Source organism: Leptosomus discolor, chromosome 24 (assembly GCF_034619465.1).
Source record: "Leptosomus discolor isolate bLepDis1 chromosome 24, bLepDis1.hap2, whole genome shotgun sequence".
NCBI lineage: Eukaryota > Metazoa > Chordata > Aves > Leptosomiformes > Leptosomidae > Leptosomus > Leptosomus discolor.
Genome location: NC_141414.1, coordinates 5,779,756 through 5,798,863, shown reverse-complemented (window position 1 = coordinate 5,798,863; position 19,108 = coordinate 5,779,756). Strand labels below are relative to the sequence as shown.

At 45.8% G+C, this 19,108-nt stretch overlaps 1 protein-coding gene across 2 annotated transcripts in view; it reads right to left on the bottom strand.

Moving 5' to 3' along the window:
* KDM4B (lysine demethylase 4B) overlaps window positions 1-3,012 on the bottom strand; it is a 78,159-nt gene extending 75,147 nt beyond the window's left edge. For both annotated transcript variants that reach the window (XM_086477666.1, XM_086477665.1), the window contains exons 1-2: window positions 2,878-3,012; window positions 536-711 (exon numbers count right to left, since the gene is read on the bottom strand). In XM_086477666.1, the coding sequence (XP_086333792.1) occupies window positions 536-711; window positions 2,878-3,012 (311 nt within the window). The remainder of the gene's footprint in view (window positions 1-535; window positions 712-2,877) is intronic.
* Window positions 3,013-19,108: the final 16,096 nt, after the last annotated feature.

Sequence of the window (19,108 nt, the reverse complement as noted above, 5' to 3'; positions counted from 1 at the left end):
ACGAAGCCAGGAACGCTCGAGTTAAACCCCACGGTACTCCAGAGCTCTGGGAAAGCGACTCCGGAAAAAGCGTGGAACTGCAGCTGGCAGCAGCTGGCTTGTCCCAGCTAACTGAAGTGCTCTGCGAAGCTCCCAGTCGCTTCGGAAGATGCTCCCGTTATTAGTATTAGCTCAAGCACTCCAAGATACTTGTGTTTCTACCTCAGCAATGAACACATTTTCCAGAACAACCATCAATACGCCAAGAGCTCTTCCTTGAGTCCCGAGCCATTCTTTTCAGGCAGATTCTTAGCCAAATACTGACTTTGAAGAATTTTTCTATACACACCAACTCCCAGAAAAAAATCTAACCAAAAGTCACCAAGTTACAAACTTGTTTGAGATTCTGAATGCAAACTTTCAAGAAAAAGCAGTTTCCTCCAAAATGCTTCCTATTTAAGACGGCTGCACTCTCTTTTCAGCTTATTTCTAGAAAGAAAGGCTTTCCACACGGCTCCCCCATTCACAACAGAAGTGCATCTTAACACCAACATACTTCTCACTATTAGCCAGACGCCGGTATTCTCCCACAGTCATTGGTTTCTTCTGTATATTATACTGGGTGAATAGCCCCGACTGTCCAGTAACCACCTGCTGAATAGGCGCTGGGATAACCATGTCATCTATGTCATCGTAAGTTTTTCGGGGCTTCCATTCCTTGGGAGGAATCACCTGGAATTGAGAGGGGAAAAAAAAAAAAAAAACAAAACAAAACACTTCATGTTCACAACAGGCAAACACAGCTTCTGCTGAAGAAAAAAGCGTTGAAGTAAATGTTGAAGGCATTTCATCCTTCTGCCGCAGGTTATCGGGTAACAGCAGGATCTCAAATAACCAGCACACATGACAAGACACCTGTTCCGCATCTGCTGAAGTGCACGGCTAGCTGACACGGCGAGAGGGCTGACCGCCTGCCTGCCAGCACACCCGCCAGCACAGGGTCACAGAAGATGGCCAGAGATGATAAAAAGATATATAGTTAGAGCAAGGAAATACGCTGCATGCCAGAAGGACTGCACATGCCTTCCCTCCAGAACGGCGTTCCTCTCTCACCTACCATTCCACAAAGCTGCATCAAGTCTCCAACAGCTTCATCAGCATGTTCCCTCTCTACAAGCCCATAATATTCTACAGCAGTCTACAACAACTATTCCCTCTAGAAGACCACTTGCATTAGGGTTTTCTTGAGGGGGTGGTTTGTTTGGTTTGTTGTTTTGTTTGTTTGGGGTTTTTTTTAACTAGGAAAGCTCAAAATCCTGTTGCATTATTGCTGTTTATGCTTCTGTATTTGTAGGTGACACATCAGGATGACTCCTTAAACTAAAAGGGGTAAGAAGTAGAGAAGAACAAAAAAAAAAACCCATGGGAAGCACGTCCAGAACTCTTTCCTCACTCTTGGAGGCTGCGCGAAAAAACTGCTGCAAAGCAGTGCTGAACCCGGAAGAAAAAGCTGTAATTTTAAGCAGAAGAGCTGCCAACAATTCTAGGCTCAAGATCAGAGAACAATCAGTAGGACATTGAGCGGGCATGTGAAACGAAAGAATAAAATATCTGCAATGTAATTTGGTGTAAGGAATAACCAAAAAAAGTTACGGGTACCGGAGGACAAGTTCCTGATTTTCACAGGCATGGTTCCTTCAGTATATCGTGAGCTCTGCTTCAGCTACAAGGCTCTGAGCTGCATTTACAATATAGAGACACAAAAATTAACTTGAAACGCTCAGTTTAGTCCTACAAGTAGAGTCATTTCTTTACAACATCTGGAATTCACCAACAACCTTTATTAAAATAATCTACCTAGCGGACTCACGGAATGTAATTGCTACTACACTTGAGTGGACAAGGAAACGTTTCACAGAGAGCTTTTTATCAATACCCAACTCTATTTAGAACTGTAATAAAAACAGTAATTGACCTATGTTTTAGAAGAAATAAGAATTATTTCATGCCTAACAGCTTTATTGCTCTGCTGTGCTTTATTAAGTTCTGTTAAACACCGTATGTACCAACTACCTTGTCAGAACAAATGATCTCCCTCAGCCTATGGTGCAACACAACACGGCCACAGAAACGCTCTTGCTAATCAGTTAGTCCTCATTTCTTCCAAGCAGTTGTACGTCAAGTACTAGAGTTTAGAAGCTTCACATGAGGAGTTCTCATAATGTTTCATCAGTTTCAGTGTAAGATGTAGATGGGAAGGAAGCAGAAAGATGTTTTAGAGCTGGCTGGAGAACTGCCTCCTAAAGGTCAAAAAGGCCTTCAGGTATTTTTGGGAATCCCACACGCATACAGGACATGTTTACACATCTACATTCAAGTTAGCGTAAGACAGTAGCCCAGAACATCAAAAAGGTAAGAGTAAAGAAGTCTGCACCCATTCACATACAATTTAGGCCCTCTTCCCCAAAAACTAAGCAGACTTCAAAAGCTTGATCCTTTACCCTACGCTCCGGGAGAGCTGAAAACCTCATGCCTCCAGCCGTTGAGGACCACAGCTACCACTATCTGTATCCTCAGCAGCAGAATCAGGACCTGGAAATACCTTTAACCCACCTCTGCAAGGGCTGGGGACGCCTCTGTTTTCCAGTCAGGCATCAGGAAAAGTCATCCTGCAAAAACCCCTTCTTCCACGCTTAGGAAAGGCCTGTAACTCCTCTGCCTTTCCTCTCCCGGTAAATCAAAACAGAGATTGCAAGTACAATTTTCAAAAACACACTCTGCTTGACTACACGAAAGCAAACGGCTCCCGAGTGATGGATCGTCGCAGCCACCTGGCACAAAGCAGAGCCTCGGGAAGGCCGCCTTCCGAAGGCTTTCCACCAGGCAAGGGCAACTCACCTTGGCAAGCCCCGCTCGGTGAGCTCCCTGCGATTCCATGTAAGCGATGTATTTCCCAAAGTCCCGAAACTCCTCGAGGGTGGGACGAAAGGTCATGATCTTACAGCCAGGGTTCTGCGGGTTTTCCGACCCCATATTTCTACCACGGCGGCAGCGCCTGTAGAGGGGAAACAGAACGGGAGAAAGGAGAGGCAGAAAAAAAAGAATAGTTAAAAAATGTTGTTTTCTTTCTACTTGTTTTAATGAATTTCACAGAAAGACATGGATATATTTTTCATTTCTCTCCCCTATTCCCCCAAGAAAGTATTTGTAAGCACTGTCCTCTAACACGGATATGAGGAGCTTCTGACCAAGAATCCACTTGATCTGTTCGTTAGCAGGGCACGAAGAAGGGTCAAGTATCAGGGAACTCCTGACACCAGTATCATCCGAGAGATCGGATATGACCTAAATATAGACCAGACTTAACATGGTCCTCTCCATTCATCATCTGAGGCTGTCTCATCAGAACAGCAGCCACGAACAACAAACTTCTCGCTACCTTCAACATCTATTCAGAGCGTGTGTGGAACCAGCTGCCCCTCAAAGTTTTCCACCAGAGTGCTTCATCCTTTTCTGTATTTAATTACAAAACCAGCAGCTTTGGTCAATGTATCAGCTACCATTTCTTGTTTTCTCATGTTCTAGGCCCACGGCAGGGGGGCTGGAACTAGATGATCTTTAAGGTCCCTTCTGACCCAAACCATTCTGTGATTAAAAATCATAAAACTAGGATTTTTTTAAATGTAGCTTCATTATATTTTCACTGTATTTGCAACGTACATAGACAAAATAAAGTGTCAGACTTCTTAAAAGAAAGGTAGATGCCCAATTTCAAAACATCTTTCAATATGAAAAGCAAAACTGCCCATTTACTTCAGAAGTTGCAGAGGAAAAAATAAATCCAAAACTATTCAGTATGAAATCACAATTTTTAAAGTGGACCTTTGTAAAGTTAGGTTGGAAACTTAAAGCAAACAAGAAGTTTTAATGGTATTTCTGTTGCAAACACTTAACTACGAAAATATTCTCCATGTCAGAAAAGCAGCCACAGACACACAATATGCGCTCAAGCTATCACGAGAGGGCAGTACGGGGCTTTAAAGCAATAAAAGGCACAGCAACACTGTCAAATGTGACTTCTAAATCGCAAGCAAAGCATGTTTGGATCGAAATCGATTTCAAACTAGCCAAGAAGCACTCCAGATGCTACTAAAAGTACTCTCTGTGCTAGGAAAAACAAAACAAAACAGAGAGATACTGCTACATCAGTGTTTTAATCAGTGAGCATGGCACAAAAATCACACATCTCCAACGACACAGCAGATACTCACCTGCCTCCTACAATTAAAACCAACATCGCACACTAATTTGGACCGACTCAACACTCGGCTCGCCCAAGGCACCAAGGTTTCCTTTACGATTTTAACTGGGTAAAACATTTTTTTGATTCCAAAGGCAAATGAACAGTTTTGACTTGAAATTTCAGAAAATTGAAAATTTTAGAATTTTTCACAGCAATTTTTATGTAAAATTTGTTTCAAAACAATGGTCTGCAAGTCTAAGCCCCTCCCCAGAGCAGTCTTTAAAGGAATTTCATGCACAAAATCACAGTCTCTCGCAGGCTCATCCTATCCTCTAGCATCCGCCTGGTGCCTCCTCATCTGCAGCGTTACTGCACCCCGAAACTACAGGCGACGTCAGAAGACTCTTCCCAAGCCAGGAGCCAGAGGTGCAAGGCACACTCCATCATAAACTCAAACTATAAACCCCCCAGCAAAACCAACTCAGGGAAAAGATACCGTTTCACTCCCTTCTCCCCAACAGACACTTCTAACAACCACATTTCCAACGGAAACTGTCACGGTCTTAAAACAAAAAGGCCCTTTGACCAACCTCTCCCACCTTCAGGGCGGCCCTGCCCCAAGAGAGTCCCAGCCTTGCCATTTAGAAAAGAAGTTGCGATGTTTCAGGGTCAGCATTTTAAGGTAAGCAGCATACTTGATCCATACCCGCAAGAACAATTTGCTACATGAACGTTTTGCAGAAAAGACAAAAAGAGGAAACAGCATGTCCCGTCCCCGAGACGAACCACGGGAGCTGACAAGCTCCGGGCATCCATCTGCCGGAGGTTTCCTCCAAACCACTGAAGAAAAACATAGTTCACCAGGAAAATACAGCAGATCCTGGTGAAAAAGTCGGAAGAAAAATAAAAGTGGTTGCTGGAAAAGTGGGACACAGACAGAATCCATCCCCAAACTCCTATCCCAACGCAATCTCACCGAGAACACTTCTGCTATTTTTAACCGGGGTCTAGAAATGCCATGGAAGTTCACCCGCGCAGGAAGCACCAAGCCAGGCTCTGCAGCAGCGCTGCACACCGGCTGATCGGGAGTATCTGGCTCGGGGAAAGGAACTTGAATTCCATCCTGAGGAGGCTCCATGCCAGCACCATCTGCTCCAGGGATGCCTTCCCAGTATTTGTAGCTTTACTCACAACCAAGGGAAAAAAAAAAAAAAAAAAAAAATAGTCACAGCCAGGTTTTATCCCATCTTTTCCTCAAGATCATCTCCAGCAATTCCAATTTTTATTCAGTGAACTGGGAGCAAACAGTGAAAATACAGGCTCCAACAAGGCCAGGGGGTGGGATCAAAACCAACTTCATGCAAAACTTAATCAATTATTTAAAGGGTCTGCCTGCCTCAAGCCACGTTACTCGGCACTCTGGAACTCTGTAGTGCAGAGACAGCAAAGCACAACATATTTTCCAAGTTTCATCCCATCTTTTTATTCTAAGGAACACCTTAACACCTACCCTAGATAATGTTTGCTGCAATGTACGTTCATCTAACTAAACTAATCAAGCTATTACAAGACAATAGCCACGGAGCACAGACAAAGGGAGGATCAGTTCAACTACTCCAGCTAGAGAAGCGTCCAAAGCCCTGCCTGTATGTGCTCCCACCAGCCCCAAGGAGCGTGAAACACCCAACCCACAGAGAAAGTTTTGGGAGAAAAGAATTTCTTTAACTGCTTTGCACATAGCAGCACTAGTGTACTTTGGATAAATAGCGGCAGTATTTACTGTTACCTCCTTCCCAGCTCCTGGTGTCACGGAGGACAAGAGGCCAAGGCAGTGGGACAAAGCCAGGGCTGCGATGGCAGCCCAGTCAGGCCACAGCTTCCTTACGGGATTTTCAGGAGACAGGCTCAATAAAACAGTGCCGTAATAAGCACACCAGCCCCACTGAGGAAGATTTCACAGCAGAATCCGACTATTCTGAGAACACTGAAAGCATTTTTCATTCACGGCTCTGGGTGAATGGTGATGATGTGAACGAACTCGTCTCTCTTCGCTATTAAGACTGAAAAGGATGATTTTGCAGAAAGAGCCTAAGCCCCTGTTAGTTCTTGAAAAGAAGTATCAAGGTATTTTTCTCAGCTGGGTGCATTCTGTTTCTTTGTATGAGAGAGTAACAACCTGAAATATTATGAAAACCTTCTAATTTGCAACCACGGTAAGGAAACACTAAAACTTGTCTCCGGAGAGATGATCTCGGTGGACACAAAGAGCTGAGTTTTTAATTTCAATTACTTTTTACACGAGACTTTCTCCCTCTCCAATTGATGTGAACCAAGACACTTTCATGACTGAAATCCTACACCTGTTGATTGAAACCTTTGTACGGCAGAGAAAAAGCCCAAGAAACCCAGCCGAGATCAACGACTCGTGCTTGCTAAAGGACACACAGGACTGGGAATCCTTCCTCCAGGGAAAGGCTTGGGACTTTCACGTAGTTCCCCGCTGCTCCTCGGCTATTGATCTCGGAGGAGTAGATAATGCCAACTCATTCTCCTCTGCTTTTGAGTCAGGGGGTAACTTTGACTAAAGGTAGTGACTATTAGTGGGAACGAACCCGCCTTCAGGCACCAGCACTGGAGCTAAATACTGTACCTACACCCAGGTCACACGTCTACAAATGTAAAGCAAACCCGTCCTGCTGGTTTGCGATAAACCCTCTGTTATCAATCCAGATTTGAACAGCAAAAACACTGCAGAATTTATGACAGAGACCTCACTTTGTTTATACAGGAACACTACAAGACTGTCTTTAACCTTGTTAAGCAAACTTAATATGCTCTCTGGGACTATCAGAGTCTTCGATAAACCAGAACACGTCTACCTTCAGGGCTCCTTGAAGGTGCCACCAGGTCTAAAGATAAACTTCTACCCAAGCGATGCATGCCCTGCTACCGTATGCACCACATTGCACACGACTGGCAAAACCACTTTTGAACTCGCTGCCTCTCCAAAGGTGCAGCTTTCCGCCATCACTTCCCAAAAAAACCTCTTACTGGCTTTTTGCCAAAGGCCTTGAAACCACACAACCAAAATTCAAAAGAGATGAAGGAAAAGCCCCTTTGGAACATATGCCTATAGCGAGAAAGGAGAAAGTAGGCGTTGAAAATCTGGTAGACAAAACCATTGCACGCAAGCCACAGGCAGCAAAAATAACTCTGTGAGAAGAGGATACACAGCATCCGCAGCGACTCCACGAGACTTCGCTGGGGTTGTGCTGGAAGGGGCTGAACAGACACGTGGAAATACCCGCCCGAGCGCACGCTGCCACCTGCTGCCACCCCAGAGCAGAAAATACACACACGAGCCTGACGGCACTGGTGGTGGGCGCGCACACTGGCACCGGTATCACACCCCGCTGAAGGAAAAAGCGCCACAGCCATCAAAATTTCACAGAATAAACAAAGCGCTGGCCGCAGTTTGAAGCAAGAGGAAATTTCACAGCAGTACCAACTTGGATGGCTACGGAGCTCCCATCCACGGCCATTTGTTCGTCTCCTGTGCCAAATACGATGATTTGTGGTGCCACAGTGCAAAGCGATCGGGGAGCCGACTCTGGTTACACGGCTGTGCTTCAAAACAAGCGTGTGGTTGGAGGGGCAGGACTTGTATGGCAACAGGGCAAAGCCACCATCTCAAACCACAGCCTCATCGAGCGACAAAGAGAGTTTCAAACATCTGGAACAGTTATAGGAAAAGTCCTAGTGGATTAAACTTTTCTAGGAGGCACATTTACAACAAATTCTCCTCCTGCAACACAGCCTCTGTTCCCCAAACAGGGGAGCTTGTTAGCTGCTACGTAAACTGGAGTTGGTACACACCTAAAAATGGACTGAGGGTTCCTGGTGCTCTTCAGTCAAATTGCCCTTTTCTTACAGAACACCAAACCTACTAACTCCTAATCTAATCAATGCAGACAACAAACATCACTGCACTTGTAACACCAGTAAAACTGCTGTTAGCAGTTAAGAAAATTAAGTTCCACAGCTCATTACACTACGTAAGGGCAGTGAATTACACATTCTTGCACGAGACCATCTAAGGACAATGCACACCAACCCAAGGCAGGAAAGTGTAATAAGTCCTAGATATCAAGGAGGAAAAAAAAGAGGAGATATAATGAGAAGACCTAAATGAGGCACATCTAAATAGCTTAGATAATTGAAGACATAAAGAAGACGTCATTTCCAGCACAAAAAGCATTAATATATATCAAATTATTCATTTCAATGCTGCAAACAAAGCATCTCACTCTTTGGGGAAGAAATTCTGAGTGCATTCCACTCCTGAGTCGAGAAAGCTGCTATCAGTCAAACAATTTACTGGTTTAATACTTTAGAGAGAGACATGTCATCACTTAAACAAGGTTTTTAAATCATAAAAACAAATTCTTAAAACCTCCCTTGCCCTCCATTTTTCATGATAGCCCTCCAGATGTGTCAGAGAACACTCAAAGCCTGGCAGCGCTGCCTAACACGACAGGAAAACGAACAGCAACGGCAACAAACTCTCCAATCTTGTTTCAAGAACGCAAATTGTTCAGCCTTCTGTCTTCTTGCTTCCCCTGGCGATTCCCCTTGAAAACTCTTGTCTATTGATCCAAATAGATCTACCGAACCTCTCCTGCCCTTGCGATAACAACCGGAAAAAGAGAAGTTTGACCCGTCCTAGGATTCCTCACGCTAGGGCAGGCTGGAGAGCGCACCGAGATCTCCTCATTACCTGGACATGGTGGCCACCAGCCGGCACGACGTGCCTTACTTCACCAGCACGGAGCAGCAAGCTACTCTGCGTCTGCCACCGTGCCCTCTCCAGAATTTCCATCTACTTCCTTTCTCAGTAAGCCAACTAATTATAATTACTCCAATTTACATCTCTATTCTCAGGGATTGGGCACTATCAAAAGTTTGTCAGCAGAACAAAAGACAAACTTTTGCAAAACATCAAGGCTTTGTATAAAACGGACAACTACGTATCACTAGTTTTAGACAAGAGTTATACGTTGCAAGCACAACTGAGACAACTTTCCTTTCTTCCCCTTTATTCCTGAGAACCAGGCTACAGCATTTAGATAGAGACAGTGTAAGTTTGCAGTTCCTTGTGGTGTTGCTCAGCCCAGTTTTAACTGACAGATTACAGCAAGAATTTTAAAATAACACCTTTTCCCCAAAATTATTTCATTCCATTACATTTTTGACTGCCAAACTGCTTTGAGTTTTGTATATCCTTCACGAGGACTAAGTAAATATAATGGAGGGAAGATCTGAGAAAGAGGAACAGAGACACAACATTCCCACACAGGCACGGCGAGTACCCATCAGCCGAGCGGATGGAGATCTGCAGTGCTTGGGATTTGACAAATTACAGTATCTTCTATTAAATTTTACACTCCACAAGGCTTCTCCCGAATCCCAGATTCTCCTGTACTTGAAAGCAAGCAGCATATGTAGCTCATTAAAGTAAAATAAAACTTTCCTTCAAAACATCCTCTTAGCTATGTAAGTGTACAGTTACTCATACACTTCTTCAAACTGCAGCAAAATTATTTAGTCACAAGTAGAATTTAAAAGCAGACACAGTGTTTAGATTTAGAGCAATAAATCTGTAAGAAATTAACACAGTTCTTTACTGCTTGAAGCAAGGTAGTCAACAGCCTTCTGTAACGCTTATTTCTGACTAAATTCAGAATCAGTACCCAACTGTCTCTCCCCTCAAACGCCCTGTTTTACTGAACACGCAAGATGAACTCACACTAAAACCACACAAACCAGCATACCATAACCAGGTTTCTTACGAACTCCCGTTTACTGCCTGACACAACAGTTATCTTTGCTGTCTTTTATTATCTCCGCTATGCTTACTGCAACACTATAGAAGTATTCAAAATAAATAAATAAAAGGGCATTTAACCCGGGCTGGCTCTTCTCAGCAGCTCTACCGTGACTTGGATCTTTGATGCCAGGCACACAAAACTGCTTTGGGTTCACTTTGCCAGAATACGAAGAACAGGATTTAGGAGCTCACCGTGTCAACCTGCAAGACCACAGTGAAAGGAGAAACCTCCTGCCCAGACCTGGAGCAGCTGAGGAAAAATAAAGTACTTGTATTTTATGTATTCCTGTTTGGTCTGAACAAGAATTCAAAGTCTCCACACACGACACTTGAATTCAATGCAGCAGTGCTGCAAACCATAAGGAACACGTAGTCTATTACTCTCAACAGAAACTGTATGCATTTCAGAAAACTTGATTACTGCACCGCTTTGTCCAAAAAGGTAATTCCTATATCAGATTAATACCTTAATGAGGACTAATTCCCAACAGTCTTCCTTCAGCAAGCCTGCCAGCACTACATACCTACAGCAACGTTCTCAGTAACTTGCTCCACTTCTCTAGGTTGCTTCAGATTTTTTTAAGACAGAATTTCAACAAATTTGATTGTTGCAAGCGCTTTTGATTATTTTGCCAATGTAACATCGGAATCTTGGTTGCATTTTTTGCACAAGGTGCTTTAGGTCCTGCCTAGAGTGGGTGTGACACACTGACCCAGATTCCAGGCTTAAGAGCAGCTGCACTGCCAGAAAATTATCTACTCGGGAAGAGACTAAGCAAGAGGCAAAGCCAGCAGGCGGAAGAACAGGACCAAGAAGAGAGCTCATTCAGCTCCAGAAGTGCACTTTAGCAGGAATACCTCTCCTCAGCTGCACCTGGAAAGAACTTAAAATCCTCGTCATCACAAAGAGAAGCAGGGGGAACCCCCCAGGCTTCTGTTAGGCATTCTGTATCTCATTTCATATCCATTTCACACTTCTTAACCAAAACTGCAACTGAAAGGAGTGACAATTTAAAACTGAAATTAAAGCAAATCCTGGGAGAAAAGCAAGCTAGTTTCACATCAGCTTCAAGGTAACATCAGACAATTTTAATCTCTCCCAGCTCAATTTCGTTCAGTTCTCCTCGCTGGAAGCTACAGCTCCAAAACTTAACACGTACATCCCAGCCAAAGCTGCACTGTTTGTTTTGCCAGCACAGAACTGAGAACAAATATGGCAAACTTCACATAAACTTCTTCTCTACAGCAAAAACCCCCACAGAGGCTCACCAAAGCCCTCCCCGCTACTCTCAACGCGCATCGGAAATTGTAAAGGAATATCAGAACAACCGCAGGAAATCATCTTAATGCACCACCAGCTTCCAACGTTGTCTTCTCAGGCCACGTTCAAATACAGTATTTTTATCAAATAGGTTTAGGGAACAAAAAAAAGCAGTCTATATTTTCCAAGAAACTGGGAATTGTGGCTTGTTCAGGAGCCTTCTGAAACAAGGGGGGAAAAAAAAAAAAGAAGTTGCAGGTCATTATTGCCATGACTGAGGCACACACAGACTCAGGATCTTCTACTACACAAAAATATTGCAACAGAATACAAATGTGTACTCCTGTGGCAGCAGCCATCCAGTAAGAGCATAATTGAGGAACTGCTTAATTTATAAAAGAGAATAATTTGTTCCATGAAAATATAAATGAAAGAAAGTACCTTAATTAAGCCATGGTAATAAGTGACTATATCCATAAGTTGTGACAAGACAGAACATATTTGGTCCAAAACAAAGATTTAAAAAAAAAAAAAAAAAAAAAATCTTACTAAGCAATGATCAGTTTACTGAAAAATATTGAAAATGGAAAATGACCTTTCTCACCCCACAACGATTTTATGCTGAGAACGACAACACAACATTAATATCACTAAACCTATGTGCAATGACGAGATTTCTGCCAATATTTTGCAGGACTTCAGTCTCCAGTGCGTCAAACGGACAAACCATCTCAACAGATGACAAATAATTACTTCCAACAACGCCGTGCACAGCCACGGAGAGTCCTGATGGCATCCAAATATATTAAGCAAATCCCTCGCTCGCAGTGACATATTTAGCTGTCATCCATCTTTGATATTAGCAGATGCTATAGTGCAAGTAATGCTGCGTATAGCACAAGCAGACAACGAACGGACAGACAGCAACAAGCGTCGCAAATCCTTTCCAGCACCACACGGTAAAACGTTAAAAAGCAAGTCAGGGTGGAAAATTCACCCGTTTGCAGTTCTACACTGCCTAGAATTAATTAAAAGGAAATGAAGTTTCTAATTCTTATGACCGCAAAGAGATTTTCATAACATGTTAACTGATGCATGGCTGTCTCAGCCTGCAGCAGGACAGAGCTATTATCTCTACTTACATGGGAACTTCCCTGTTCATCGAAATCAGATGTAAACTTTGAAGGCTAATTACAGCTACCGGAATGTACATTGTTTATTGGATTGCAGCTGGACATCCTAGTAGAAAATAAGAACACCCAACTCCTGATAAACGTACAAAAAACCCTCATGTCGCTAACACGCTTATCCAGCGCATCTGGATAAACTGGTTTTCCCAACTCATATAAAATTTCTTGAGACCTCTTATATGGAAACAAAGCTCAAAGTTTTCAGAAGTTGTCTACATTTTTGATAATTTAAAACACCCCGTGCCTGCAACAATCACTCTACACTACCTGCTCAGTGACAGGAGTTGATGGTATCCCTAGAAATAGTTTTCACTTCATTTTGCTCCAAAAGTTCAGTTTAACAGGCTGGTAAGTAGCTTTTAAGTACTGGATTTGCCTCAGAGCAATAACCACTGTTATCTAGAGGAAATAGGTGGGATTTCCCTGCCCCCCCAACATGCATTTCGATATCAACTTCTCATCAAAAGCTGAGGAAACCTCTTACATACACAAGGTCTTACAAAAGCCCATGTTCACCCTAAAGTCAAACTCGGAATGGCAGACCTGGGTGCTCTGGGTCTTTCACCTCCATGTTCCAGCTTACTGCAAAAATGAACTTGGATCTATAAGACCTCGGACATCCTGGTCCCACTGGGTCGGTTTAGGGAATTATCTCTTTTCAAGGAGCAAAAAAAAAAAAAAGGAGTACAAATAACAGGTTACTGAGTGTTGGACAGCATTTTCCTGTCAAAAGATGTTTCAGCAAGTGTCTTACACGTCAACAGCAGCTCTGGAACAAGGAATCCAGCACATCCACCTCCAGACACTCTGCACAGGAGTAACTCCTACCAGCCCTCGATTCCTTTTGGCCCTGGAGGAGTCAGTCAACCTGCTGCAACTTCCTTCACTTATTACAGGGGAACCCGAGCATTAGGAACTTACTATCAGAACCTACGTACTCCAACAGTTGTTTTATGTAATTGCTGAAAAGTAACTGTAAGTTTTAAATTCTAGTCTCAAGATTTCTAGTGACAGGGTGAATTTTAACAAAACAGGAAAAGGAAACAGAACAGAAAAAAGGAAAAGTTCATAAGAAAGTGACTTAGTGTGTGTGAAAAGGGAAAAAACCCTGCTATTAGGTTTCTGATGAACAGAGCTCCTTACAATTAACTCCTTTTGGTTAAAGGAAACTTAAATTTGGAAGGGTCAAGCTTGATACAACACAATAACGTATTTCCACTGCCCCAGCACAAAGAGCCACACAGCAAAACTCCAATGTTCTAGGCCTTAACAGCAACACAAAACCAGTTTGTGCCCCTGAACAGCACCCATTCTCTACAGCAGCTTTTATTAAAAAGTATAAAAGTGTAAAACTAAACCTGATTTGTGACTTTACAAAACAAAGGCAGCCAAATAGACTTTCTGCAATAGACCTAGCTCCTAGGTAGCTATACATGCCATCTTCACCAACAAGACTCAAAGCCAGCTTTAAAGGAAAGCCAAGCACCACCTCTAGATAAAGGGCTTCCTGAATAGTTTCCCCTTCCACTACATCCTAAAAGAGCCCAATACATCTTCTATTTCTTTCCTTTTTTTTTTTTTTTTTTTAAGAAAAAAAAAAAAAGGGCAAACTGAGCAGCTAAAACCCAGGGCAAGTCACCAAAGCGTAACAGGACAAACAATTTCTGCAGAGCACAACTGTTTCAGAGCCGGTCATCTCACTTTTTCACCCTGCAACGTTTGTGCTCAAGGCTGCCTGGCAAGAGGAAGGACCTCTGCGTACGGCCACGGGCTGCTCTATTAACGTCAGGCTTATTACAAAAAAAAAAAAAAAAAAAAAAAAAAAAAGGAAGAGAAAAGCTTAGGTTTGGCCCTAGACTTTAACAGTCTCGGGAGAGGCAAGAGAAAAGCCATGCCGGTGCCGTATTCTCACCACCCGTTTTCCTCGCCCCGGGCCTGCCGCACACCGCCGTGAGACCGAACACGGAATCCCAGACCCATCGGCAGCCCTGAGCCGCCAACATCCCACTTCACCCGGCGAACCCCCGCTGTAAACCGCCGACCAGCCCGTTTCTTCCCCATCGCACCAATCAATCCCCGATCGCGGTGACCAACCGCCGCCGCGCAGCCCCAGGCCGAGACTGCGCCCGCTGCCGGTACCCCCGGGCAGCCGGGGGGGGGGGGGGGGGGCGGAAAGGACCACCCGGGGCCTCCCCGCCCTCCATCCCAAAATTCCTGCGTGCAAACACCGCGCTCAGCCGCGGAGCCTTCCCAGCCCGAGGCACCGTGGGAGGGTGAACGGCGGGGAGACACGGCGGGGTACGGGGGCGGCGGGGGGGGGCTCCCACTGCGCCGCCCCGAGACAAAGCGGGCGGTGGGGCCAGGAGGAGCGGGCCGCGACGGGCCCGGCCCTGCCCCCGGCCGCACAGGCCGGTCCCCCCAGGGCCGAGGCCCGGCGGCGGCCAAGGGCCGGGCCGCGAGGAAGAGGAGGAGGAGGGCCGGCCGGCGGAGGGAGGCGCAGCGGGCCGCCGTCCGGAAGCGAGAGGCAAAGCCGGGGCCCGTCGCTGAGGAGAGGCAGCGGGGAAAGGGCTCGGCCCGGGGAAGGGAGGAGGAAGGGCGGCGGGACGGAGCCTGACGCCCCGGGGGGTGGGCAGCGCCGAGCTGCGGGGGGCTCCGGCGCCGCGGTCCCGGGGGTGGAGCCGCAGGCAGCGGCAGGGCCTCGCAGGGAGGGAGAGGGAGGCAGGCAGCGGCCGCCCCCGTACCTGGGCCCGCTGGCGGTCTCCCTCGGCGGCGGCGGCCCGGGGCTGCCCGTCAGCGGAGCGCCGAGCGGGCCGGCGCAGGGGGCAGAGCGGAAGGGGGGCGGTGAGGAGAGCGCAGCACCCCGCGGCCAGCACCTGCCGCCCGCCTCCTCGCCCTGCTCGTTGGCTACGGCCGACACCACCTTCTCAGCCATTGGGCGTTTCGCCGCTGAGAGGCGGCGGTTCTTGCCCATGGCGGAGCCGGTCACTGAACAACAAGGCGAACGCGTCTGTTGATTGGCGGGTTGCGCAGGGTAACGGCCTGCCCCACAACAGGCGGGGCAGCCCCTCGCGCTCACGTCGCTCAGTCGTTTTCCGCCGATAGGAGACGGCCGTTGGGAGACGGCGCCCCGCCTTCAGCTCCTATTGGTCGAGGGAGGGGTAAGGCGGGCTACGATAGGCTGCGCGGGGTGCCAGTCAGCGCCCCGCGGCTCTGCGCTCCGGCGGGGGCGCGAGGCGGTGAGTACGTGAGGAGCCGCACAGCAGCGCGCGGGGGGGGCTGCGGCCGCCCTGCGCCAATAGGGCGGGGAGGGGCCGCCCCCCCCCCCCCCCCCCCGCGGCCTGGGGCGGCCTCATGGCGGCCGGGCAGGGGGGCGCGGGGTCCGGCCCCTCTGAGCCTTCCCCTGCCGGGCCAGCCCGTCCCCTCCCCGCCGGGGCTGGCCCCCAGGCCTCGGGGCCATGGCGTCGCAGCCCGAGGGGGGTTTAGCCTGAGGCAGGCCCACCCAGGCCCGAGCTGGGCCCTCCCGCTGCTGCGCTGAGGAAAGGCTGGAGCCGGGGGGGCCCGGGGGGGGGGGGGTGAAGGAGGGCGCACAGGCGTCTCACGGAGAGACGGTCAAATCGCCGTCACCGCATTTGGGTTTTCTCAGCAAGCAGGGCAGGGAGAGCAGCCCCAGCCCCTCACCTCCGCTCTTGGCAGCCCCGAGAGACCCGAGGAACCACCGCAGCTGAGGGGCGAATGAACACAGAAGGGTGGGAGCAGGTGCGCAGCTGTGACACGCTCGAGTTCCCTCAAGTTTTAGGCTCCTTGTAGACCTCCCGTACCTGGAGCTTTAAAAAAAAAAAAAAAAAAAACACAAACAAAAAACACCTACACAACCAAACTTACCCATCAGCTACTGCTGATGCACCGAATCCGCCTCTCTGCCCCCCAGGTCATTCTTTAAAAGCACAGGGATGTGCCCACACCCCATTCCAATTTTTCCCCAAGGAGATGCAGCAGGAGTACACGATCATGGCCACCTGATTCTGGACAGAGGTGGTGGCAGCTCCTGCCCGAGGACCCAACTCACCGCCGCAGTTTCAGGGTGAGCACCAGCACCCCCAGCTCCCGCTATCTCCTCGCATCCCGCTCTCTGGCTGTCACCATCACCCCACAAGAGCTGCTCTTCTCAAACTGGCTGCCACTACAGGACCATGGAAGCCTGCCAGGCTGAAGAACTACCAGGGGCCTTTCTTAATTTGTGCTCAATTAAACTGTGCAGCCCATAGACTCTGTACGCTTGCGGGGAAGGAAGATGGGAATTCCCAAAATAGAAGAAAGATCCTTGCGGTGTTTTTTCTGCAACATTATTATTCTTGCTTTCCCCTTCCTTGTTCGCAAAACACTTATTTTACCAAATCGCACATTAGATATTTACTCCAGAATTTCACAACACAAACGTACCCAAGTACATGCAGGAAATGAAGCATCATCCTCCTAATAATCATCTACCATGAAACACAATCTTTCCCTAGCCAAAGCCATACACCAGCTCGCTTTATAGCGCCGTAATTTTCCTAGTAGAGCTTTACATTGAGGTCTGCAAACCCCAAACTATGACGTGCCTAATTTGCAGAGAAATTCTAATTCATCCTAAACAAACACTAAAACTCAGAACAGCACACTGAAACCTAGGTAGGAAAAGTTTGTTTTCCAAATTCCAAATAAAAATATACTTTTTATTATATAAAAATATACTAAGGAAGTCATTGCAGTAGGTTCTTTCCATTTAAACACAGACACACTTCCTCAACTTCACCCACTCCCCCCAAATTCTTCTCATCACAATATAGAAGAAAAAATGGAAGGACATTTTCAATGAAATTTAAATACCTGCAATTCAAAGTGTTCAATGTTAATGCTAACCTTAAAATTAAGAGATTGTGCAACTGCTGCCAAATTTCACAGCTTTTGTTTTCAACATCTTTAACTCCTGTACAATTTCATTTACTTCATCTGCATTTATTTATGAAGACATCAGAGTTTTAATTTCTCTCTCTGGTTTGATAAGTTGATGGAGCTGCTCACACTACTCGCTATAAACACCTCCAACATGATGCCCAGCGTGGCACTCTGAAACTTTGGGTTTACTCACTAAATATGCAGACAATTCCAATTGCCAGTCGATTGTTGGATTTTAGTACTGTGCAAATCAAATGTAGGTCATGCCCCAAACAGAGATTTTTGGATTCTGGTTAATGGATGTCTTCCACTAGTGCCTAAAAGCAAAGTTTTTGAAGACAAGAATATCAAATCAGTATTTTCCCAATCTCTTTGTAGTGAAAAATCACAATGAAAATAACAGGCCTTGGAAAATAAAAGGCATAGCATGATGGAACATACACACAAATTCCTGCACAAGCAGTTAGGTCTGGAAACCTGCTTCAGATAAAAAGAATTAAAGGACAAGAGTCAGCGCTTTCATCTGAAAAGATATTTATTTTGAGAACTTCAACTTGCACATTGTACAAAAAATTGACAAATTCAGCAAAAAAACCCTATAAAACGATTCTTTTTTTTCCCCCTAACATATTAACATTATAATTTTTCAAAGGGTAAGAGTTAAGAAAACCAAAAAAAAAAATAGGCACATTTGTTCCAGTCTGTCTGCAGTAAAGTGTGATTAAAAACATCCCTGTCTTGTTGAGGTATTAAACTGCAAACTTTGGTAATGTTAGAAAAAGACAACCCAGTCACAAAAGTAAGCCTTCTCGGCGTCATGCACAATTAATTAAATTGTACAATTGAATTTAAAAAGTCAGAATCGGTTATTCTCCATTTCCCGGTAGAAATGCAGCAAAACAAAGGGGGGGAAAAAAAGGTCATGTTACCATAATACACCTACCATTAGGAGGAACCTGAAAGTTTGCAAATCCCCACTAGTCACATACAGCTACAGTGTTATATTGAACCCCAAGAACAGAATCCGGTTGGCAAGTTTAAACAATTCAGTGCTTATGAAAAAGAGATACACGGTGATTCAGAGCCCAGTCTTTCAGAAAAGGACAAAAGGCACTTAAGAATGGCTTTAGTATATTCCACAATGGCATTTCTGGATAGAAGACAGCACCTGGCTGAACAAATCGTTCCCTCATACGAAAGAAGTCCAACTGAGGTAGTACTTCATATTGCTCCAACTACTTGGCTATATGCAAGCAGTTTGGCTTTTTTTTTTTTCTTCTTGATATAGAAAATTAGCAGGAAATGGCTTTTGATAGTTTGTCAAATGTATAAAAAAAAAAAACAGTTCTTACAAAAAATAGCAAAAGACCCACTTGTGGTAAAAAAAAGATCATAAGCCAGGAACCATCTTGTACAAATCCAGCATCGAAATGCTGCCAAGGTGATGCCTAAGTCTACCTTTATGGCCAAATCCCCAAACATCGAAGATTGTTCTAGCAACCAAGCCATTTTTTGGAATTACAAAAAATTATATATATAAAGAAAAAGAGGGGGCACAGGGGGCAGTCCGAGAACTTTCACAATCATTAGCAGCCTTACCGGAAGCACTT